This window comes from Pelodiscus sinensis, chromosome 2, assembly GCF_049634645.1.
Source record: "Pelodiscus sinensis isolate JC-2024 chromosome 2, ASM4963464v1, whole genome shotgun sequence".
Classification (NCBI taxonomy): Eukaryota; Metazoa; Chordata; order Testudines; family Trionychidae; genus Pelodiscus; species Pelodiscus sinensis.
Window position 1 is genome coordinate 254,227,652 of NC_134712.1, and position 23,580 is coordinate 254,251,231.

Here is a 23,580-nt window from a genome sequence, read left to right on the forward strand (position 1 = left end):
GACAGCTCGCCCGGCGCAGGCGCAGGCGCAGAGCAGGTGCCCCGAGCCCGTCTCCGCCCCATCCCCCACACACTTCCGGTCGCTTTCCCCGCGAGCCAGGGTCACGCGCCGGGTGCGGCGCCATAATGCGTCCGGGTGGCGGCGAGCCCAGGGTGCGTGACCGGTTGGCGTGGCGACCCCGTCCCGTCCTGGGGCCCCTCCCCCCCCCCCCCCGAGCTGGAGCGTCACATCCCCGCCCCCCCCAGCCGGAACCCTGCCCCCCCACCCCAGAGCCTTCACCCCCCCCAGTGGGAACCCTGCCCCCCCACCCCAGAGCCTTCACCCCCCCAGCGGGAACCCTGCCCCCCCCACCCCAGAGCCTTCACCCCCCCAGCGGGAACCTTGCCCCCCCACCCCAGAGCCTTCACCCCCCCCCAGCCGGAACCCTGCCCCCCCACCCCAGAGCCTTCACCCCCCCCAGTGGGAACCCTGCCCCCCCACCCCAGAGCCTTCACCCCCCCAGCGGGAACCCTGCCCCCCCACCCCAGAGCCTTCACCCCCCCAGCGGGAACCTTGCCCCCCCACCCCAGAGCCTTCACCCCCCCCCAGCGGGAACCCTGCCCCCCCACCCCAGAGCCTTCACCCCCCCCCAGCGGGAACCCTGCCCCCCCCACCCCAGAACCTTCACCCCCCCCAGCGGGAACCCTGCCCTCCCCACCCCAGAGCCTTCACCCCCCCCAGCCAGAACCCTGCCCCCCCACCCCAGAGCCTTCACCCCCCCCCAGCGGGAACCCTGCCCCCCCCACCCCAGAGCCTTCACCCCCCCAGCGGGAACCCTGCCCCCCCACCCCAGAGCCTTCACCCCCCCCAGCCGGAACCCTGCCCCCCCACCCCAGAGCCTTCACCCCCCCAGCGGGAACCCTGCCCCCCCACCCCAGAACCTTCACCCCCCCCAGCGGGAACCCTGCCCCCCCACCCCAGAACCTTCACCCCCCCCAGCGGGAACCCTGCCCCCCCACCCCAGAACCTTCACACACCCCCAGCAGGAACCCTGCCCCCCCACCCCAGAACCTTCGCACCCCCCCAGCAGGAATCCTGCCCCCCATGGGGCCCCTCACTCTGCCTCCCTGCGATCCCAGACCCTCCCCCTCTCGGGTCCCCTCATCCCCCCATGGCGGGAGCCCCCCCCATCCCATGCCCATAGTGGGGAGCCCGGCCCCCTCCCACGCTCCTGAGACGGGACTCCGGGTCCCCCTCCTTTCCTGGGGACCCTCCCTTCTTGTCAGCTGGAGTCTCGTGGAGGACTCCAGGGATACATTTCAGGCTCTTGGGTTTCCCTCTGCTGGGGTTAAGAGGAGTTTGGGGTTCCAGGAACGTCTCTTCCTTCACTTTCCTCTCCTCCCCCAGGCATGGCTGCTATCAGTCCTTGTTACCACTCAACCACCTCATTATTTTTTAATGATTGGGAGCTGCCTGTCTGTATGCAGCATCCCAAGCAGTGCAGAGTATATGACATGAATGCAGGAGCTCAGCTCGATCCCTGAAGGACCTGACCTTTTCAAACTATCCTGCTTAATGTTTTCTGTCGCATCTGGCAATCTTAGAACAGGACACGTTTTATTTTTTGCTTGCAATAGAAGCTTTTCTTTTTGTTCCCCGAGCTGGAGAGAGACCCCACTGAAATGAACATGTCTGCTGTTTATTTCTAGAAACAGGCAAGTGGCTGTTCTCTTCTGCGACCCACGGAGAATGCTAAGCGAAAGCATGGAAATAATTTAATATGGACACGTAACTAGACTATCTGCCACTGACATGAAAGAGATCTACAAGGAATATAGGCTTTGGTTACTGTGATTTGTTTGTAATGTAGCCATTCGATCAAGGTGGCCATAAACAATTGAAGCAACATTAAAGGACATTTCTAACCCTGCATGTTGAAACACAAAAGAACAAAGCTTTTCCTGCAAGATTTTATCTGTATTTTGGAATTGGATTTTTTTTAACTGTGAGTTAATTTTTATACATTTGAAAGATCCACTCAGATTAATGTACAGCTATTTATTTTAACCTAACTTAATATATTGTCTGATCACATCTTCTCGACCAAGTACCAGGAAAGTTATATAATCTGAATGGACAGAGCAGCATTTGCCTGTTCCACTGCGTTCTTTCATGACTACAGCAGTGCATCTCATGTAGCAGTCAGCCTGCCCCAAGGACATGTTGACTATATTGAAAAGGTAGAATCGTTCAGTTACTCCGATTTTTTCAGGGACTATCTGATTCCCAACCACCCCTGTGTTTTCTCAGCTAAATTCACTGAGGGCTGGGGCAGCAGGAGGAATTGGGTGACTCAGGATGGGAAACCTAACTTTGATTACCTACTGCAGCATTTTGGTAAGTGAATTAAGTTTTTAATATGCCATTTAATATGAAAATCTGCCTAATTGTCAGGGTGGTGAAACACTGGAATAAATTGCCTATGGAGGTTGTCGAATCTCTATCATTGGAGATTTTAAAAAGCAGGCTAGATAGATATCTATCAGCGATGATCTAGATCATGGGTGGGCAATAATTTTTTAAGGGAGGCCACGTCACAAATTTCAGAAGTGTCCATGAGCCAACCTGGAAGGGGCGGGGCCTTGGGCAGAAGGGGCGGGCCATGTGCTGTAAAAAAATGCCACTATGGTTTTTACACAACAAAGTAATTCAATTTTAATAATACTTAACTGCATACAACATTATCCAAAGATTATCATAGAAGGCAACACTTGTAAAATTTGTAATAATAACTCTTAACATTTTGAGAAAACTTGTAACATTTATAATAACAACACTAATACTAAACATAGGGCACTGAAAATTAATACTTAGTCCTGCCATGAGTGCAGGGAACTAAACTAAAGGACTTTGAGGCCCTTTCCAGACCTATGATTCCATGAAATAGTATCAGTGTCCCTGTTTTTCCTCCCACCCACATTAAGGATATTCAGTTTCATGAGTTACAAAAAGATTCCCACACTTGACTATAAAAATGGCATCTAGATATTTTTATCAAAACCAGTTGTAATGAGATAGGTTATTGGGCATTTAAAGCTACTTCTTGAAGGAAGCAGCTACAATTTTCAGTGATTAACTATGTTTTTGAAACGCCTTGAAACATAGGAGCACTTCAGGACACAAATGATCTTTTTTTTTTCAATTAGAATATTTATGTAGTGAAATGAATGGTATGTGTATGTGCTTTTTTAATTCATTAAAAGACACTCATTAACTAAAACCATTAACCAGCCCAAACCATATTTTTTCTGCTGTGCTCCTGGGCAAGATGATGCTGTGGGACCTGGGGCGGAAGAGGTGGTATTGAGAGCTACCCTACTGGGAACTTTGCTTGCCCTGGGGTTCCTACCCCCCTAACTTCTGGCCAATGGACGGGACCTGGAGCAGAGGGGAGGGTGCCAGGGGTTAGCCTCCTCCCAGAGTTGTCTGGGGTGGAGGCTTAGATTTCTTACAGCTCCTGCCCCCCACTTCTAACCTGTTGCCTGGCAGCTGCCCGGCATGCACAAGCCCTTTGAATAGAAGCAGTTGAAAGGGCTCGCGCCTTTGGGCAGCTCGATCAGTGGGGCAGAGCTGTGAGCTCTTTTCAGTTGCTTCTGTTTAACGGGCTTGTGCCTGTCGGGTGGCTGCGAGGCAATGCAGCCACCCAGCAAACAAGCCCTTTAAATAGAAGCAGTTGAAAGAGCTCGCGTCTCTGGCTCCCTAGCAACATGTTAGAAGCTGGGGGAGCTGCCAGCCCTTTTAAATGCTTCTATTGAAAGGGCTTGTGCCTTCCCTGCACCTGTCAGGCAATGCTTGCCTTGCAGCCCCAGGAACAGGAGAGTCCTGTAAATAAAAACAGCGTGGCTATGTCTACACTCGCGGCTTCTTGTGCAAGAACTCTTGCGCAAAAAAACGTCCACACTGCCATGTGCGAGCTGTGCTTTTGCGCAAGAAAGCTCTGATGGCCATTTTAGCCATAGGGCTTCCTTGCGCAAGAAATCCCTGCTGAGCGTCCACACTGCCCTCTTGCGCAAGAGCTCCTGCACAAGAGGGCTCACACCTGTCAAAAAAGAGCGTAGCTCTTGCGCAAGGAGCCCCCTCTTACCACGCCGTACTGTAAATTTCCTTGTGCAAGAGCAGGCGGGCAGTGTGGAGACACTGCAGATTCTTGCGCAAGAATGGCCGTACTTGCGCAAGAAGCCGTGAGTGTCGACATAGCCCTTGCGTCTCCCCCAATGTGCTAGAGGAGCTGGGAGCTGCAAGCCCTCTCAGCTGTTTCTGTTTAAAGGGCTCTCCTGTTCCCTGCAGTGCTAGGCAAAACATTGCCTGACAGGTGCAGGGAAGGTGCCTACCCTTTACATAGGAACAGCTGAAAGGGCTTGCAGCTCCCCATGCCTCTAGCGAGTTGCTAGGGAGCCAGAGACGAGCCCTTTCAACTGTTTCTATTTAAAGGGCTCCTTCCCCTCTCCTGCTCAGAGGCAAAGATCTAGGGGGTGAGGCCTGAAACTGCCTCACTGGCCAGATCAAAGCCCTAGGTGGGCTGCATCTGGCTCACTGAGAGGCTTTTGCCCACCCCTGATTTAGAGGGTGCTTGGTCCTGCCGGGAGGGCAGGGGACTGGACTCAATGACCTCTCGAGGGCCCTTCCAGTGCTAATGTTCTATGATTCTATCAATGATAAAAGTCAAAGAATTTCTAACAATATGGCCTCTGGCCAATGACAAATACACTCTGAGCCTTAAAAGGATGAGCCTTTCAGTTGATACATTCAGTTATAAGAAGATATAAAAATGGTCCAGCCACCCAGTTTTAGGGGTGTTAAGTAGCAATTAATTTAATTTGCTAGTCGAGTACAGGCAGTCCCCGGGTTACATACAAGATAGGGACTGTAGGTTTGTTCTTAAGTTGAATCTGTATGTAAGTCGGAACTGGCGTCCAGATTCAGCCGCTGCTGAAACTGATCAGTTTCAACAGCGGCTGAATCTGGACGCCAGTTCTGACTTACATACAGATTCAACTTAAGAACCCCAGGCATCCCCAAGTCAGCTGCTGCTGAAACTGATCAGCGGCTGATTCCAGGAAGCCCGGGGCAGGGGCTTCCTGTAGTCATCCACTGGTCATTTTCAGCAGCTGCTGACTTGGGGACACCTGGGGCAGAGCAGCTGGGGTGCTGCTGGGTTGGTCCAGTGGCGCCCAGAGCGGCACTACGGGACCAACTGGCAGCGCCCCAGCTGCTGTACCACAGGCGTCCGGAGCAAAGCCGCGGAGCACGGGGGCAGCGGGACAGCCCAGACGCGCCGTGGCTATCCTGCTGCCCTCGGGCTCCGCGGCTTTGCTCTGCTCTGCTCCCCGTCCCCCAGGTCTGCAGATCAGGGGGAGGGGGAGCAGAGCGGAGCACAGCAGAGCGGCGGAACGCGCGGCCCAGCTGATTTTGTACAGTAGAGCATCGTTGCTTTTCCAGAAGTTCAAGGGCCAGTGTAGACAGCTCGCAGCTTATTCCGGAAAAGTGACAGATTTTCCGGAATAAGTGGCCCAGTGTAGACACAGCCTCAGAGTATAGACCTTCATCCCAGACCATCTTGGCTAACATACGCTGATGGACCTTTCCTCTATGAACGTATCTATTTTTATTTTCCTAACCCAGTTATACTGTTGCTTTCACAACATCCCCTGGCAGTGAGTTCCACTGGTTGGTTGCATTATGTGAGGAAATACTTCCTTACGTTTCCTTCAGACTTGTTACCTGTTGATTTCAGTGGCTGACCCCTGGTTCTTTTGCTATGTGAAGGGGTAAATAATACTTCCCTATTCACAATTTTCTACCCTTGTTTGTACTTTTCCCCTTCACCCTAGTCCAAGCTTTAATTTAGTCTAAAAATAAACCTGAAATTGTTTAGAGTCCTATCACGTAAACTTAAAATCCTTAACTTTACACAGGTGAGTGATCCCAGGCGTGTGCTCCAAGTTGGGTGGATAGGCAAGGAACACGTTTTGACTATTCTGGAATATCTAAATCTCTCTGTATGCTGTGAGAGCAGAGTTTTGGCTATCGCCCATATCCCATTCCCAGTGCAGTTTGCTTTGCTGCCGTTTGTGGCAATGTCACTGCTACATGCCTCATTCAGTGAACACTTCCATAAATCATGTCATGAATAACACTTACCTAAGATTTAGTGGAGGTGTCAGGAAAGTGAGACTTGCCTTTATATGTTTCTACAGCACCTAGCACGATAGGGCCTGTATACTAGATGCTGACATAAGATAAATATGTAAGATTACAGTTTTGGCACCAATTATTCTGCTCCCCAATGGGCTCAAAAAGTTTATATTTCAGGGAAGGCTGTAGTACCAGTTGCCAACTGTGATGTCAAGGAATACAATTCTAATCCAAAGGAACAGATCCCTCTCAAGGAGTACATAAGTTATTGGAAAGAATATATTAAAAAAAACTACCAGTCACCCCGGGGGTGTCTTTACCTCAAAGATTGGCACTTGTGCAGGTAAGAGAGCCCTTTGGAATCCTCAGCATGCCATAAGACAGCAGCAAACTGCCGTGACACTGATCTTTCGCCACCCGGTTGTGTGATTGAAGGCAGCTGTCCACTGAAATACTTTTCTTGCACTGTCCTGACCTAACTCTGCCACACACCAAAGAGTTCTCACACGTGTTTGTCGTGTGCACTGCATCTTAATAGGGAGACTTTCTCCTGGACACCTCCTTTCCCATCGCGATACTTCTTGTGATCGTCTGTTGGCTTTTACTTTGGCCTTTGGTTAGTCAGGTAAAACCCTTACCTTTTTTAATGGGTTCTTAAAGCAATAAGCACTCTTTCCTTTTTAAAATAAAAAAAGAGGATTTTTTTGCTCTTCATTTCAATTTCCCTTCTGATCTGCTCTGTTCCTATCTCCCCATGCACAAGTTTCCCTGTTCCTCCTCTGACCCATCTATGCTGCCTAAATGCACCCTCCTCTCCTTTCCCAACCCAGCCATCGTGCATCTCTCCCTCTGCTCTTGCCTTCCATGCGCCTTCAATGGCTTCTGCTCATAGCTAGGAGCTCTGTGAGTGATTCGAGTTTTCTGTGAGCAAGTTTGGGACTGATTCTCCAGCTTTGTGGCAGTGACTTCTCACAAGTGGCAGCAGCTGGAAATGAGGCAGCACCTTTATATTGGCCAAAGTGCTGTGGGCCACAGTTGGAGAAGCACTGCCAAACACCTTTGAATAGCCTCCGATGAATCCAGCTTTGGCTTTGGCAAATCTGTGAACCAAGTGAGATGACTGACTAGTCGGGCTGATTTCTTACCGGAGAGGATATTTGGGGTATGTCTAGACTACACGCCTCTGTCGCCAAAGGCATGTAAATTAGACTCCCCGACATAGTCAGTGAAGCTGGGATTTAAATATCCCCGGCTTCATTAAAATAAAAATGGCCGCCACGTTGTGCTGGCTCAGCTGATCGCCGACACAGCACGGCAGTCAAGACGCGGATCGGTCAACAGGGGAAGCCTTTGTCGACCGCTCCTGTAAACCTCGTTTCACATGGCATAAGGGAGCGGTCGATAAAGGCGTTCCCTGTTGACTGATCTGCGTCTTGACTGCCGCGCTGTGCTGACGACCAGCTGAGCTGGCACAGCGCGGCAGCCATTTTTATTTTAGTGAAGCCGGGGATATTTCAATCCCTGCTTCATTGACTGTGTCGGGGAGTCTAATTTACATGCCTTTGACGACAGGGGCATGTAGTCTAGACATCCCCTTGTTTCCTGAGAGGAATTTAGTTGCCCCTCACAGCTCTCCTGTGAGACAGAAAAATGCTTGCGCCCAAGTGCAGCGCTGAGGGCGATCTTGACAAGGGGGGGTTAAGTCTCACTGCTCTTTTAGATGTCTCAATCCAACATTGAGATGTTATTGGCACTCGCAAAATCCCTGCTGGTCAGTAAAACCTGACCCTGTGAGTGCCTAAAGTCCCTAGGCACGTAGGTTCCTGTAGGTCCCACTCTACTCAGTATTTCCTCCTGGCTCGCTTAAGTGGCTCCCTGCTCAGCAGCTGGCATCTGCTGATCCCGTGTTTGGGGTGCTCGACCTCCCAGGCATTGCACAGAGCACCTAACCACCTGCTATCGGGCTGTGAATTCCGTCAGGCAACAGCCCCCCCAGAAGTTAGGTGTTGCAAAGCCTTCTCAGTCTCGCCCCAAGAGGGTCACGTGACTCGTAGCAGGGGACGTAGCAAGGCGGCAATGGCCTGGATGAGACAGCGCTGCAGTCGCCTGGCCAGAGTTTGGGATGAATCGATTGTTTCTTTCCCCTGAACCCTAACCGCGACGCTCTGTCTTTCGAAGGGCTTTCCCGGCGGAAGATGTTTATACAACCCCCATCTATTTCACGTCGGACTGGCTCAATGAATACTGGGACGCCAGAGGCGTGGATGATTATCGATTTGTCTACATGGGACCTAAGGGTTCATGGTAAAGTGACTTTTTTTTTCTCTTCATTCTGATGCACGGTTGTAAGCGATTATTACTGTAGTACCCAAGCTACAGGGTCGGGTCCCTGCTGGGCTGAGGGCCACACCAGTAAAACAGAAGGCAGCCCTGTTCCCCTCAGGGAACGTGGCCCTAAAGAGGGACCCGATGTGACTGAGAGGAATTGAACACAGCAGGGGATGGGAAGGAGAAGACGGGAATGGGGATGCTGAGGTTGCACAAATGAGTTAAGTCGGGTGGGGAGCCTAAGGCCTGGGGGTCGAATGCAGCCCCTGGCTTGCTTGGATCCAGCCCCGAGACTTGAGAAGCATCCCTCCCCCGCAGCTGGTGCTCCAGCACTGCGGGCCCCCACAGTCCCCACCGCGGGGCTGGAGCACCAGCACCGGCTTCCAGCTGCAGGAAGGAAGCCCCAAGCCTCACGGGCCAGAGCTGGGTAAGTTGGATCTGGACCCAACTTGTGGGTGGGGGCAGGAAGTGGCTCCTTCACCCCCTCCCGCCCAGATCCCCACCTGGAGCTTACTCCTGCACCCCCCTCCCGCCCAGATCTCACACTTCAACTTCACTCCTGCACCCTGTCTCCGACTCAGCCCCCTCAGCACCTTTCCTCCCACCCCAGCCCACTCCTGCACCCTCCCACCCCCGACTCACTCTTGCACCCTCCCTCCTCCCCAGACCTTAAGCCCGTTTCCCGGCAGCCTCCCTCCCACACATTGAACTCCTCACTTTTGGCCCTACCCCAGCACCTAGGGGGCCCACAAAATCTACTCGCCCAGGCCCCGCTAGGCTCTAGGGTGTGTCTCTGTTCTTCTCAGTCGGGGTTTTTGTTTTTCTTTTTTTTTCTTTTTGCTATTCACATTTGTGCGGCCCTCAACTGATTTTTCTTTGGGTCAGTGGCCCCCAACCCTGAAAAGGTTCCCACCCCAAAGTTAAATGTCTAGTAAATGTGGCCGTGGGATGCTGCCTGCCGGCCCTGGTGTGTCCCACGTCTCTTTCCACGGTTCTAGTCGTGAAACACACAGTGAGCTGGGAAAAGGGAGCAGCCTGGCTGCGGCAGGACCCCACCCTGTGTCCTCAACAGGAAGAAGGAGTGAGTAGGTTTGCCTGAGTGTGGGCGGCAAACTCTGAACTAAAGGTTGCAACCATAGCTGGTAAGGGGGGGCACAGAGGTTAGAACTAGGGATGTTACATTTAGTTTAGTTTAGTCGACTAGTAGATAATAGGGATGTAAGGAATTAGTTGACTGTCTGATAAGCAGAAGTTTATCGGACAATTGACACACTAGTTGACTAGTTGCTTTCCCCCCTCTTGCTGTCTTGATCAGCAAGAGCCCAGCAGAGGCTCTTGTACTTTCAAAGGCAGAACACTGCCCCGCTCTCTTGCCTTTGAAACGTAGCAACAGCCGGGCGGGCTCTTGCTACATTTCAAAGCAGAAGTGCCCTTATCGACTGATCGAATAGTTGATGGAAATTCCATCGACTATTCGATTAGTTCATGAATCTGTTTTTAACATCCCTAGTCGAAAAGCAGGAGAGCTGCAGTGGGGTTAGCTCCCGGCCCTGGAAGCGAATCCCACTGCGGCTCTGCCTTTTAAATGTATTTAAGCAGCCTTTAAAAACCCAGCTCTTTGCTTATCGGATAGTCGACTAGTCTTTCACATCCCTACTTAGAACTAGTCATTCATATTCGGTTCTCCAGCTCAGTGTGTCCAGAGGGCAAAAAACCAGAGAGAACTTGGGTGTGTTACGGAGATAGTAAGTGTGTTTGTATTGGACCTAGCACAGCGGGGTGCTGTTGCATGACTGGGAGTCTAGGTAGCACAGTCATTGAACTCCCAGTCATTCCAGTGAAAGCACATTGTCTATGCCTCCCCGAAGCACTGATGGAATTCTTCAAACCTGGAGTGCCAGCTACATCCTCACCGGGGGCTGACGAGTTAAGTAAGCACTTCTCAGATTGAAATCACTAAGGCCCAGAGCCTCAAAAGTGTTTCAATTCAGACCTTCCATTGATGACAGAAGGAGTCTAAATACCATTCTGAGCCTGGGCCTGAATCTAAAATGTTTCTGTTTGTTGGTGACAAACCATCCCTTGCAGTCTGAGCGTCAGCCAAACTGCAGAATCGGCTGTCTTTGAAACGTGAGGTTCAGACTGAAAGAGACAAATGAGGTGTTGGACAAGGAGATATTACTGATTTTCCCCACCCTCACCACTCCAGTCTATTAACAGGGTGCTTTCTTAGCTCTTTATGCAAGACAATTGCAAACAGAGCAACAGTCTTGCGTCAGTTCAGATTGATTTGTGACAGTATATTGGAAGCAGGGGTGTTACATTTGCTAATTGAATAGTTGATGGAATTTCCACCAACTACTCGATTAGTTGATACGGGCACCTCCACTCGCCGGCTCTTGCTACATTTCAAAGGCGGAAATGCTGCTGTGAGCATGGGCTGAGCAGGGGACTGCTTGAGGCTTCTGCTTGCTCCATGCTCCCCATAATGGTTCCACTTTTGAAATGTAGTGAGAGCCCCACTCTTGCTACATGTCAAAGGTGGAAACATCGCCATTTCCCTGCTGTGCTCCTGTCCCCCACCCCCAACGGAGACTGTGCTCCGGGGAACCTGCTTTTAAGCCGGCTCCCCCCGGCACCTGCTCCTGCTCCCCCCGATAGAAGCAGCAAGGCAGTGTAGGGGGAAAGCGACTAGGGATGTAAGCAACTAGTCGACTATCTGATAAACAAGCTTATCGGATAGTCAACATGCTAGTCAACTAGTAGCACCCTCCCTCCCTTGCTGCCTCTATCAGAAACAGGCAGTAAGGCGGGGGAAGAAGACAGGGCGCTGCGGGGAGCGAGCTTAAAATCCACTTCCCTCCAGCTCCGCGAAAAGGAGCTCTTGTCTGTTTCAAAGAAGAAGTGCGGCATGGAGCCTGGGGCCAGCAAGGCGTCCCCCGTTGGCCCTGGGTTTCACGTGGCGTTTCAATCTTTGAAATGCACAAGAGTCCCCACTGCGGCTCTTGTACATTTCAGAGGCGGAACGCCACGCTAGCCCTCATCGACTAATCGAATAGTCAGTGGGAATCCCATCAACTATTCAATGAATGCATCAAAATTTAACATGCCTAGAAGCGACTAGTCAAGTTGCTCGTTGGCTATCGGATAAGCATATGCTTATCAGGGAGTCGACTATTCGCTTACATCCCTCATCTGAAGCCAAAAATACCCACAGTCTTTCTTCTTTTATCCTGGTTTGCAATGTGTTCACCTTTTGTGCCAAACATGCTTCAGTCTTTGACTTGGCCCACAGGACTCCTTTTCACGCCGACGTCTTCCGCTCCTACAGCTGGTCTGCCAATATCTGCGGGAAAAAGAAATGGCTGCTTTTCCCCCCGAGGCAGGAGGAGAATCTTAGAGATCGGCACGGTCACTTGCCCTTCGACATCACTACGCCTGCCCTTCAGGACAGCCGTGTTTACCCACGCTATGCCCAAAGCTGCCCCCCTATTGAAATTATCCAGGAAGCAGGGGAGATAGTCTTCATCCCTAGTGGATGGCACCATCAGGTGTACAACCTGGTAAGATAATTGACAGCTCGGGTTTATGTCAATTAGCTTCCTGAAAACTTTCCGAAGAGTTACCCTAACTAGTCATAGCTGCTTCTAGGAAGGGGACAGTCAAAATCCATGGGAAATACGCTCTCAGAACAATATTAGTGCGTGAACCCAAGTGTTACCAGGCCAGTGTTGTATCTGAAGCACTGAATAGTGACTCGTGTAACACCAATGGCAAAGGATTCAGTTTCTAGATGCAGCCACAGAATCATCAGTATATTTACACATTAGAAGCAAGAGGCAAGGCAATAGAAAATGCAGCCTCGGCCAAAGTGTGCCACTTTGGTTTCAAAAAACAGGACTATGTAGCACTTTAAAGACTAACAAGATGGTTTATTAGGGGATGAGCTTTCGTGGGCCAGACCCACTTCCTCAGATCAAGTAGTGGAAGAAAATTGTCACAACCATATATACCAAAGGATACAATTAAAAAAATGAACACACATGAAAATACAACCACATCTGCTCTAATCCCACTGACAGAGACCAGAAACTTCAGGATCTCTACCAAGCATTTATAAACCTCAGCTACCCACCCGGAAAAATAAAAAAGCAAATTGAAAGAGCCAGACGAATACCTAGAAACCAACTACTTCAAGACAGACCCAAGAAAACTAACAATAGAACACCACCTGTCATCACCTACAGCCCCCAACTTAAACCTGTCCAACACATTATCAATAAACTACAACCTATACTGGAATAGGATACTAAACTCCAAGAGGCTCTGGGAGACAGACCCATAGTCTCCTATAGACAACCACCTAACCTCAAGATGATTCTTACCAACAACCACAGGACATACCACACTAATACCAACCCTGGTACCTTCCCTTGCAACAAACCCCGTTGCCAGCTTTGTCCACATATTCACTCTGCTGATACCATTATTGGACCTAACCAAGTAAGTTATAAGATCAAGAACACATATTCCTGCCCATCCAGAAATATAATTTATGCTATCGTGTCCTGAAAGTGTCTGTCTGCTATGTACATTGGACAAAAGTCTCAGACACTTTGCCAAAAGATCAATGCCCACAAAACAGATATTAGACAGGATCACAAAGAAAAAACAGTTTCTTGCCATTTCAACCAGATAGGACATTGTCTCAACGACTTAATTACCTGCATCCTGCTTCAAAGACCTTTTAAGACTGCATTTGAAAGAGAATCCTCTGAACTGTCATTCATGCTTAAATTCGACACTTTACGCCTGAGTTTGAATAAGGAAACTAATTACCTTACCCATTACAAAGATAGCTTCCCCAATTATCACCTCTAATACCATTAGCTCACAGACATTTACCTATTTACCTCCCCCCCCCCATCTCCCTTCTGTTCTGAAATTTGATTTGTCCTTTTCATATGTGTTCATTTTTTTTAATTGTATCCTTTGGTATAAATGGTTGTGACAATTTTCTTCCACTACTTGATCTGAGGAAGTGGGTCTGGCCCACGAAAGCTCATCACCTATTAAACCATCTTGTTAGTCTTTAAAGTGCTACATAGTCCTGTTTTTTGATTCAGCTACACCAGACTAACACGGCTACATTCCTATCACTTTAGTTTCAGTTTTCACCGAAAGGATTAAATGTGTTCGACTGACACATTTCTATGATTTATTAGCACATCAAAAGGTTTTGAATAAGCACCAAAGTTCTGCTGAGTCATTAGCAAATCCTAAAACAGGAAGAAAACCAATTTACAGTTTCTCACTGGTTTCCCAATCTGTCCTGTTACAGGTTGCATTTCTCAGCCTGGTCACTGCCGGGAAGAAACTCTAAAGCTGGACCCAGGAGGTTTAGTTTGGGTTTCACAAAGCATTGGCCTCTAGATTTTGCAAAATCAAAGTGTAGGAAGTCTATTCAATCCCTCTTCTGTTTAATCCACCAAAATGTCAGCAGTTCTGCTAAACATGTAATTCTAGTTTTGGTCCATATTTAGAAATCACAGCTGCAGCAAACCCTGCGAAATATAAGGAGTGATGAGGGAAAGGCAGGCAGTGGAAAGAGACAGACTCATATAGTCAAAGGTACTTAGGTATTGGTTTCAATGAAAGTTAGGAGCCAAAATACCTTAGAGGATCTGGATCAAAGCTCATAAGGACAAGTTTATATTGGACTTTAAGAAGCCAGGACCTCACTACACTCAATACTTTTGTGTCCATAGAGATCCAGTGCATGAGAGAGACCAGGAAGAGCGTTTTGAATAAGAGTTTTTAAAATAAACTGGGAGTTTCTGATTAGAGGGGAGGGCGGGGGGGAGTAACAGAGATCTGTGTGATGTTTGGGTTTAGCTGGATGTTGGTGCACATCCCGGTCTCTGGAGTCACTAGAGATTCAAGCTCTCCTATAGGCATGTGATAGGGACTAGAGTCTGTTGAATCATTTCTGTGCCGTATGCATTGTTTTCATGTTTGCAATGAGCACGATACAACTCTGTCCCAACTGATCAGTCCCTGCAGTAACGATATGGAAGTTACAGCAGGGACTAACCCCGTCCCATTTTCATACATAGCAAAGGGCGCTCCTGGCCATTTGATCATTTAGAACATAAAGTCAAATACAGAATTCTCGTCTGTATCCTGCATTGGGAGGAAACGGAGTGAATGGCACAGGGGGATCTCAAGCATCCAACGTACGCTGCCAAAGACAGTGCGTCCTTCAGTGTTAAAGGCCTGGACATTAAAAATGTGGTTGCAGTAGGGCCCGGCACTGGTGTGGATGTAACTGCCAAGTGTCAGAGAGAAGGACTGAGCATAGGGAAAGCAGAGTTTGATCAGCAAGGGCTCTAAAAGAGGTAGTCTCCGAAGATAATTGAGGCCGAGAGATGCCTTTCCAAGGTGAGGGATTTCCTCTGGCTGGCAGCAGCTTTGTGGAAATCAGTGAGGGGGTCAGAGACATCACACGCCGCCTGCTCCTAGGCTAAGATGAATAACCACCTAGACTCTGTGGGTTCTTCCAGGAGGACACCATTTCCATCAACCACAACTGGGTGAATGGTTGCAACGTCGCTATCATGTGGAGCTTCCTGCAGGATGAATTAGCAGCCGTGCAACGGGAGATCAGCGAATGGAGAGACACTATGGAGGACTGGCACCTACAATGCCAGGTATAGCACCCCATCAGTTAAGTGGGGTGAGCCCCCCTTTCCTTGCACCCATAGTATAGATTTCCTCGGAGCTCTATGATAACTCCTGTATGCAGTGTATTTCAGTGATATTAGACTCCACACTGCTCCGTATCATCTTCGTGCTTTCTTAGTCTATAAAGGGCTACCAGACCATTTGTTGTTTTTTAAGTTTGTCCTGTACAGACTAACTCGGCTACCCCCTGAAGTTTCTGTATTAAGAAGTCAGGCTTTATTATGAGCTGGAAAATGACCAGTCCAGTTTAGGTGAGAGAGATTTAAGGGGTAATCTATCTCACTGCAACATTCAGTGTATGTTAGGGATGTAAAACCCCATTTAATCAGTTAACCGGTTTAACTGATGAACCAGTTGAGGAGGATTTCGGGCTGGGGTGCGCTCCAGCCTGCTGGAGAAACTCCCAGACCCACCTGCTGCTCCTGGGCACCTGTTAACCATTACCCAGTAAGTACCACCTGCTAACCAGTTACCCATTCACATCCCTAGTGTATATGCTCCTGCATGCACCTATTTGCTTCCCCAGGCAAGTGTAGAATCTATGACTCAAGAAAGTTGGTGTGTTAATCTGCACCCACTAATTCCATTTCTAGACCTTTCGATACCACATAGGTTTGCTATTTGTTTCATAGGAGACGCTGGGTATTGTATATCCTTGCACGAGATTGCTCTCTACTGGAAATCATAAAATCTGTCTCATTGAGCTAGGGAAACCTCAGCCAGTAGAACTGGCCTTATAAGAGTTTACTGCAGGCCTGCACAACTCGGAAAGCGGCGAGGGCCCTATTACTCCAAAGAAAACAGCCGCGGGCCGCAAGTAGGAATGCTTTCCCAAAAAAATACCGAACACACGGGCTAAAAATGTTTGTCGAGCAAAAAATACCACGCGTGTGTCCACTTGGCCCCCTGGCATTTGTCTCTCCTGCACCCTGTCCCTTGGTGCCTTCCCCTTTCTCCTGACCTGTCCCCCTCCCCTCAGCACAAGTCCCTTCCCCTCCCCTACCTGGCTTCTGCCTTCCAGTTTGCGGGGCTGCCGGAGCCTTTTTGAATCCAGCAGTCACCGGCCATGACGTCACGATGCCACGTCACACTAGCATACTGGTGTCTGCCGGTGTCCCGCCCTCTGGCTTAGAATCATAGAATAATAGGACTGGAAGGGACCTCGAGAGGTCATCGAGTCCAGCCCCCCGCCCTAAAGGCAGGACCAAGCTCCGTCTACACCATCCCTGACAGATGTCTATCTAACCTGTTCTTAAATATCTCCAGAGAGGGAGATTCCACCACCTCCCTTGGCAATTTATTCCAATATTTGACCACCCTGACAGTTAGGAATTTTTTCCTAATGTCCAATCTAAACCTCCCCTGCTGCACTTTAAGCCCATTACTCCTTGTCCTGTCCTCAGAAACCAAGAGGAACAAATTTTCTCCTTCCTCCTTGTGACACCCTTTTAGATATTTGAAAACCGCTATCATGTCCCCCCTTAATCTTCTTTTTTCCAAACTAAACAAGCCCAGTTCATAGGTCATGTTCTCTAAACCTTTAATCATTCTTGTCGCTCTTCTCTGGACCCTTTCCAATTTCTCCACATCTTTCTTGAAATGTGGCGCCCAGAACTGGACACAGTACTCCAGCTGAGGCCTAACTAGTGCAGAGTAGAGCGGCAGAATGGCTTGCGCCCCCCTCCTTTGGAAATGTTTTATGGGGACTATTGAGATTTCGTGTGAATGTATTTTACTTTTATTAGGCATCAGGAAATAACAAACAGGATTCACACACCAAGAAGTGTTTTCAGCTGCTTATTGGCGTGGTCAGGCACCTTCCTTTTAGCTCTCTTAGGGTATGTCTACACTGCCTCCCTAGTTTGAAATAGGGTGGCTAAAGTAGGCATTCGAAGTTGCAAATGAAGCCCGGGATTTAAATATCTCGGGCTTCATTTGCATCTTGCCGGGCACCACCGTTTTTAAATCCCCCTTAGTGCGGACTCCATGCCCGCGGCTACACGTGGCATGGAGTAGGTAGTTCGAATTAGGCTCTCTAATTCGAACTACTGGTACACCCCGTTCCACGAGGAGTAACGGTAGTTCGAATTAGAGAGCCTAATTAGAGAGCCTAATTCGAACTACCTACTCCGTGCCTCGTGTAGCCGCGGGCACGGAGTCCACACTAAGGGGGATTTAAAAATGGCGGCGCCCGGCAAGATGCAAATGAAGCCCGGGATATTTAAATCCCGGGCTTCATTTGCAACTTCGAACGCCTACATTAGCCACCCTATTTCGAACTAGGGTGGCAGTGTAGACCTATCCTTACTCATGTAATTAATAAGGAGTCAAAGATCAATGTGGGTTCTGTTTTTTTTTTTTCTCCCTTCAGGTAATCATGAAATCGTGCACCGGCATAGACTATAAGGAGTTCTACAACTTCCTTAAGGTGATCGCAGAAAACAGGATTTCGGTCTTACACCACGTTCTAGACGAAGAAGCTTCAGCCAAGAACACTCACCGGGCTGCTGCCTCCGCCCTGGGCATGCTGCACGCTGTGTTTGATTTAAAGAGGGCTGTGCAGGTGTTAACATCCTTAAATGCTAACGAGGATTTCAAGAAACTGAACCCTAAATCCCTGTCCCCACCCCCAGAGGCATTGTTGCACCGCTTGAAAGCAGCAATAGACACGGCACTGTTATAATCCCATATTTATGCAAGTATTTGTGAAATGTACCTATTGCAACCTGGCTGCATGTTGACAGATCCCATAAAGTCACCACATACCTTCCCCCCCCCCCCCCCCCGTTTAGAGTTTAAGCACAATGAGCCTTAATATGGATGAGGAAGGGAGGGGACACAGACTCAAGAGAAAAAGCATGTTAGGAAACTAAATGCAAAACATTACATTTCCTGTTATACCGAAACCACTCTAAAAAGGGAAGAAGGCTTCCGCGGAATCCGAGATTACATTCATTCCGTGTAGTAGAACGCAAGCCGCTAAACTGACCACAGCAGGAAGAAGTGATGGTTCTGAGACTCAGTCACATAGGACATTTAGCCATTTGAGTTGTCTAAAACCAAAAGGATGAACTTTTGAGATGTAGCCTCTCGGTCCTGCACACCAAAGTATGTTTATTACAACAAGTTCACCTCTCGGTGCTGAGCTCACTTGGAGCGCGTAGTTTAAGAAAGGCAAAAATATTGAAGTCTGTACGTAGCTGGGGATGGTGTGCTAATGAAAGGCAGAGTATTAACACACTAAGATCAGTGCTGTGTGTAGTAATAGAACACAACCTGCGAGCTTAAGGATAATACACATCGAAAATGATTGCCAGAGAAGTGGCCTCACCAGTATTTTTAGTAAAACTGTAAAAAGCACTTCCATTGCCGCTAGGAGGTTGCACTAAATCTCCTTATCAACAGTGGGGGCTTGTCTACACTACATGGAAGATCACCACTGCCACAATTGATATTCTGGGGTTCGATTTAGTGGGTCTAGTATAGACCCCCTAAGTCAAACTCAGAAGGGAACCCCATCAGCATTGGTACTCTTGCTCCTCCCGAAGAGTAAGGGAAGCCAGCGGAAGCATTTGCCACTGTGTGGACGGCACAGAAACGCGACGTAAGATACGGCAACTCCAGCTCTGTAATTTACAGAGATGAAGTTGCATATCTTACTTTGACCTTCCGATGTAATATAGACCAGGCCTGGGCGTTAAACATTTAATTCTAGCCAGTCGGGCTCCCATGGAGATTACAGTTGTAATTTTGAAGCGATAGGTTTTTAAGCACTGACTTGAAATGTTGCTGGTTTTAATATTGCACATTAAAATATTTAGAAGTAACAGCTGGCATCTCATTCTTTCAAAGGTTAAGACCTTCCGAATTAGTATATTAAACTTTCTGTTTAACTTGCTATATGCTATTTAGTAATAGATATTTTGGACAATCCATGGGAACCATCCTCACACCATCTTTCATGTGAAACTCTAACATTTGTAGGAGAATCTGACTTTTGTCTGACTAGTGATAGAGATGCAGCCGTGTTAGTCTGGTGTAGCTGAAACAAAGGACAGGACTATGCAGCACTTTAAAGACTAGCAAGATGGTTTATTAGGTGATGAGCAAAAGCTCATCACCTAATAAACCATCTTGTTAGCCTTTAAAGTGCTGCATAGTCCTGTCATTCCTTTCAGCTGACTTTTGTCTGGAAATTGCACAAGCTCAAGAAGAGGTTCTGAGAGCCTTTCTTAGGACTGGAAAGTTGCCATGTTTGAGCAATGATCAAGCTAGGAAAAGTTCGCACCTTGCACCGAACAAGCTTTGCTTTGTCATACGGCCAAAGGCAACTATTTGTGTCCTTCATTATCTCCTTGAATGGGCAGCGGATTCATGAGGCTTGAATAGGATCTCAGTCACAGGGCTGGAATCCCATTGACTTCAGTGAAGTTGTGCCTGATTTTTCACTAGTGCGAAAGCAAATTTGGGTCCAGTAAGCACCCAGTCCTGAAATGTTCCAATTGGTACTGAGCATTTCCAGCTCCCATTGAGTGTGTGTAACAAACTATAACGTGGATTTTCCTCTCATGCTTAGGATGAAGCAGTCCAGGAACGACTACAGTCGGTCCCCGAGTTGCGAACAGTCGACTGACGACCGTTCGCGTTTATGACCAAAGCTGTCATAAAGGGCGGACCCCGAGTTACGAATGCAATCCACGCTTAAGAACAGCACGGTCGCGTGTAACTCTACGGGGTCTGACATACAAACAAACCAAGTTACGACCAATTGCTTGGTCTGTAATCGGTTCGTAAGTCGGGAAGAGGCTGTATTCACAACACAATCCACACAACTGCTCGTTATTTGACTTGTCACATGAGCACCATGGACCTTCGTTAATCTAACCACAAATTTGCCCTCAGATCTCTACTGTCTGTTGCCACAGTGGCACTTCCTGAGCGTATCCAGGCTACCCTGGGCTTGCCAGACAGGAAGCGAGCTTTGGTGGTATTAAGTGGGCTTTTAGCGCCGTGAGCCACCGAAACATTCCCTCGAGGATTGTACCAGCCCTCACTTTGCTTTGCTACATCACAGATGTACCCCAAGCCCCACTGAAACCTGCCCTGTCACCAGCTACTCACAGAAATACTGGATCGGCTGTGCCCAAGGAGACTGCGTGTGTACGAGGTTGTTGGAGGCTACTGAGGGGCAGCTGCTGTGTAAATACCACCACACTGAGATATCTGCAGTGAATGCAGATTTATCAAAGGCCAAGAGCGGATTGTAAAGATACTGGACTTGGGTTACTAAACTAAATCAATACAGGCTTTCTAGAAACCCTGCTGGTTAACCGTCTGGCTAAAAATAATCTACAGCAGGGGCTGGCGAGAGGTGGCTAGCGGGCCGGAGGCAGCCCACCAAGCTGCCGGATCCGGCCCGCGGCCGTCTCGCCACTGCCCTTGCTACAGAGCAGCTGCAGCCGCTTTAAACAGCAGGCTGCTAATGGCTATGCAGTCTGAGCAGGAAGGAGAAAGCTTTGCGTTCTGTCCCCGCCCCCTAACAAAATCCCTCAGCTCCCATTGGCCACTTTCCTGGTGCTGAGAAATTTTGCTGAAGGCAGGGGCAGCGAATGAAACCTCCTCCCTCCCCCCACTCCTTTCCCCCCTCCCTGTGCTGGAGCAGAGCCACACGGAGCAGCCCACCCAGCACACAGGCAGGGGGCCTGTCTCAGGTTCCTGCAGGGCTGCTGGCTGGGAGCTACCTAGGTAAGCGCCTCCCAGCCAGAGCCTGCCTCTGGCACCACACTATCTCCCCTGCCCCAGGCCACCACCCAAACCCTCCGTATCCCCTCTCCCCACCTTCTCCAGATCGCAACTGTGTCCCAGACTCTCCAGCCCTTCCTCCACCCCAGACCAGACTCCTCTCCTGCACCCATAACCCCTCCTGGACCCTGCAGCCCAAGCCCCTACCCCAGATCACAACCCCCTCCTTCCCCCAAACTCCCTCTCAGACCCCTACTCCCTCCTGCACCCCCGTCCTCTATTGCAAGCTCCCTTCTACACCCCACCTATTGTCCCAGACCCCACACCCACTCCACAGACGTGCAGCCCTTGACCACTTACCAAAATTTTGGAGTGGCCCCCTCATTAAAAATTATTGCCCACCCCAATCTACAGGTTGGATCTCCTTGGCCTGGCACCCTTATGGCCTGACCAGTCTCAGATGAGGGATTTTGCGGGATCAGGGGAGGTCATATCTGGCCCCCCTGCTACTGCCCCCTCCAGCCCTGGACTGGCCACCGTCTCCCCCTACCCTCCCTCCCCACCTTTCCCTGCTAAGCCAGGCAGCCACACTAGGATGTGCTGGGCTCCTGGTCCAACTGGGCAGCCCAGCTGCTGCATGCCGAGTTCCTGGCCCCCTACCCCAGCCTGGGGAAGGGCCAGAACAACCCCCCTCTCCCCCATGTCCCGCCTTTCTCTCCCCCTGCTCCACACCAACCAATGCAGATCAGGGGGACTACTGGTCCCACAGGCAGCACTGCAAGCCGCAGCTGTGTGTGTGGACCCCAGGGAGGGCCAGGCCATGTGTGCCCAGGTGTGTGCGCGGACCCCAGGGAGGGCTAAGCCGTGTGCGCAGGTGTGTGTGCGGACCCCAGGAAGGGCCAGGCGTGTGCCCAGGTGTGTGTGCGGACCCCAGGGAGGGCCAGGCGTGTGCCCAGGTGTGTGTGCGGACCCCAGGGAGGGCCAGGCGTGTGCCCAGGTGTGTGTGCGGACCCCAGGGAGGGCCAGGCCGTGTGCCCAGGTGTGTGCGCGGACCCCAGGGAGGGCCAGGCCGTGTGCCCAGGTGTGTGCGTGGACCCCAGGGAGGGCTAAGCCGTGTGCGCAGGTGTGTGTGCGGACCCCAGGAAGGGCCAGGCGTGTGCCCAGGTGTGTGTGCGGACCCCAGGGAGGGCCAGGCGTGTGCCCAGGTGTGTGTGCGGACCCCAGGGAGGGCCAGGCGTGTGCCCAGGTGTGTGTGCGGACCCCAGGGAGGGCCAGGCCGTGTGCCCAGGTGTGTGTGCGGACCCCAGGAAGGGCCAGGCGTGTGCCCAGGTGTGTGTGCGGACCCCAGGAAGGGCCAGGCGTGTGCCCAGGTGTGTGTGCGGACCCCAGGGAGGGCCAGGCGTGTGCCCAGGTGTGTGTGCGGACCCCAGGGAGGGCCAGGCGTGTGCCCAGGTGTGTGTGCGGACCCCAGGGAGGGCCAGGCGTGTGCCCAGGTGTGTGTGCGGACCCCAGGTAGGGCCAGGCGTGTGCCCAGGTGTGTGTGCGGACCCCAGGTAGGGCCAGGCGTGTGCCCAGGTGTGTGTGCGGACCCCAGGTAGGGCCAGGCGTGTGCCCAGGTGTGTGTGCGGACCCCAGGGAGGGCCAGGCCATGTGTGCAGGTGTGTGTCTGGACCCCAGGGAGGGCCAGGCGTGTGCCCAGGTGTGTGTGCGGACCCCAGGGAGGGCCAGGCCGTGTGCACAGGTGTGTGCAGGCCCCAGGGAGAGGACCCCAGGGAGGGCCAGGCTGCTCCTGGCTCCTCTGCCGCCCATGGGGGATTCCACTGTGGCTGGACACTTCCCTTGCCTGCTTGTCCGTGGGCTGGAGTGTGGGGACAGGTCCCCATGGCACCTCGGGGCCCCCGTGAGGCAGGGCCTGCTGTGCCGCCCACACGTGGCCTTGCTCCCAGGATATCCCCCTCCTCTTCCCCGAGGACTGTTGGTCGCCGCTCACAGAGGCGGGCACGGCGTCTGCATGGATGACTGACCGTCGGGACTGAGGCGTGAGCATCGCCGCCAGAGCCCGGGGGACCCTCAGACGCGCCAGGGTCCATGAAGACCTGATGCGGCAGCAGGTCAGCGTCCCGCCTGACGTGCAGCAGACCCTGGCGCAGAAGATCCGCGAGGACACAGCGTGGCGGAACCGCGCGTGGGGCCAGCTCATGCAGTGGTGCGATAACGTGTGTGCCGTCACGAGAGAAAGGCTGGCACACCCGCCTGCTGCTGATCCTCCTGCCTACCGCTCTCCTGCTCCCCCTGCCATGCCCAGTCCCCCTCCGCCTGCCCCCCGAGCCCCCTCCCTGTGCCCCCTCCCTGTGCCCCCCTGCCTCCTCCCTGTGCCCCCCTGCCATCCCGTTTTTCCAAAAAAACTCTGCAGTGGAGACGTCCCCCGACTGACCTGGCCAACTGGCCGGTGGTGCATAGGGTTCACTACTACACAAAATGGAGGCTTTCCCCCTTTGAGGCGAATGGGGTGCCCACACATTATGACAAGTAAGTTTTTCCCCCTGGAACATGCCCCATTTGTGGGCTGTGAACCAAATGGGGACCCCTCTA

The 23,580-nt window shown here is 51.0% G+C and overlaps 1 protein-coding gene across 2 annotated transcripts; it reads left to right on the plus strand.

The window, feature by feature from the left end:
- Positions 1-25: 25 nt before the first annotated feature.
- On the plus strand, positions 26-18,026 carry JMJD4 (jumonji domain containing 4). Of its 2 annotated transcripts, none has more exons than XM_075922963.1 (7): positions 26-152; positions 1,689-2,376; positions 6,352-6,517; positions 8,353-8,478; positions 11,798-12,065; positions 15,066-15,212; positions 17,618-18,026. In XM_075922963.1, the coding sequence occupies exons 2-7, from the start codon at positions 2,112-2,114 to the stop codon at positions 17,927-17,929; spliced, it is 1,284 nt and encodes a 427-aa protein (XP_075779078.1). In that variant the 5' UTR covers positions 26-152; positions 1,689-2,111; the 3' UTR covers positions 17,930-18,026. The 2 variants fall into 2 exon arrangements, with proteins under 2 accessions (XP_075779078.1, XP_075779079.1); XM_075922964.1 differs by having other exon boundaries at positions 89-152; positions 1,387-2,376.
- Positions 18,027-23,580: the final 5,554 nt, after the last annotated feature.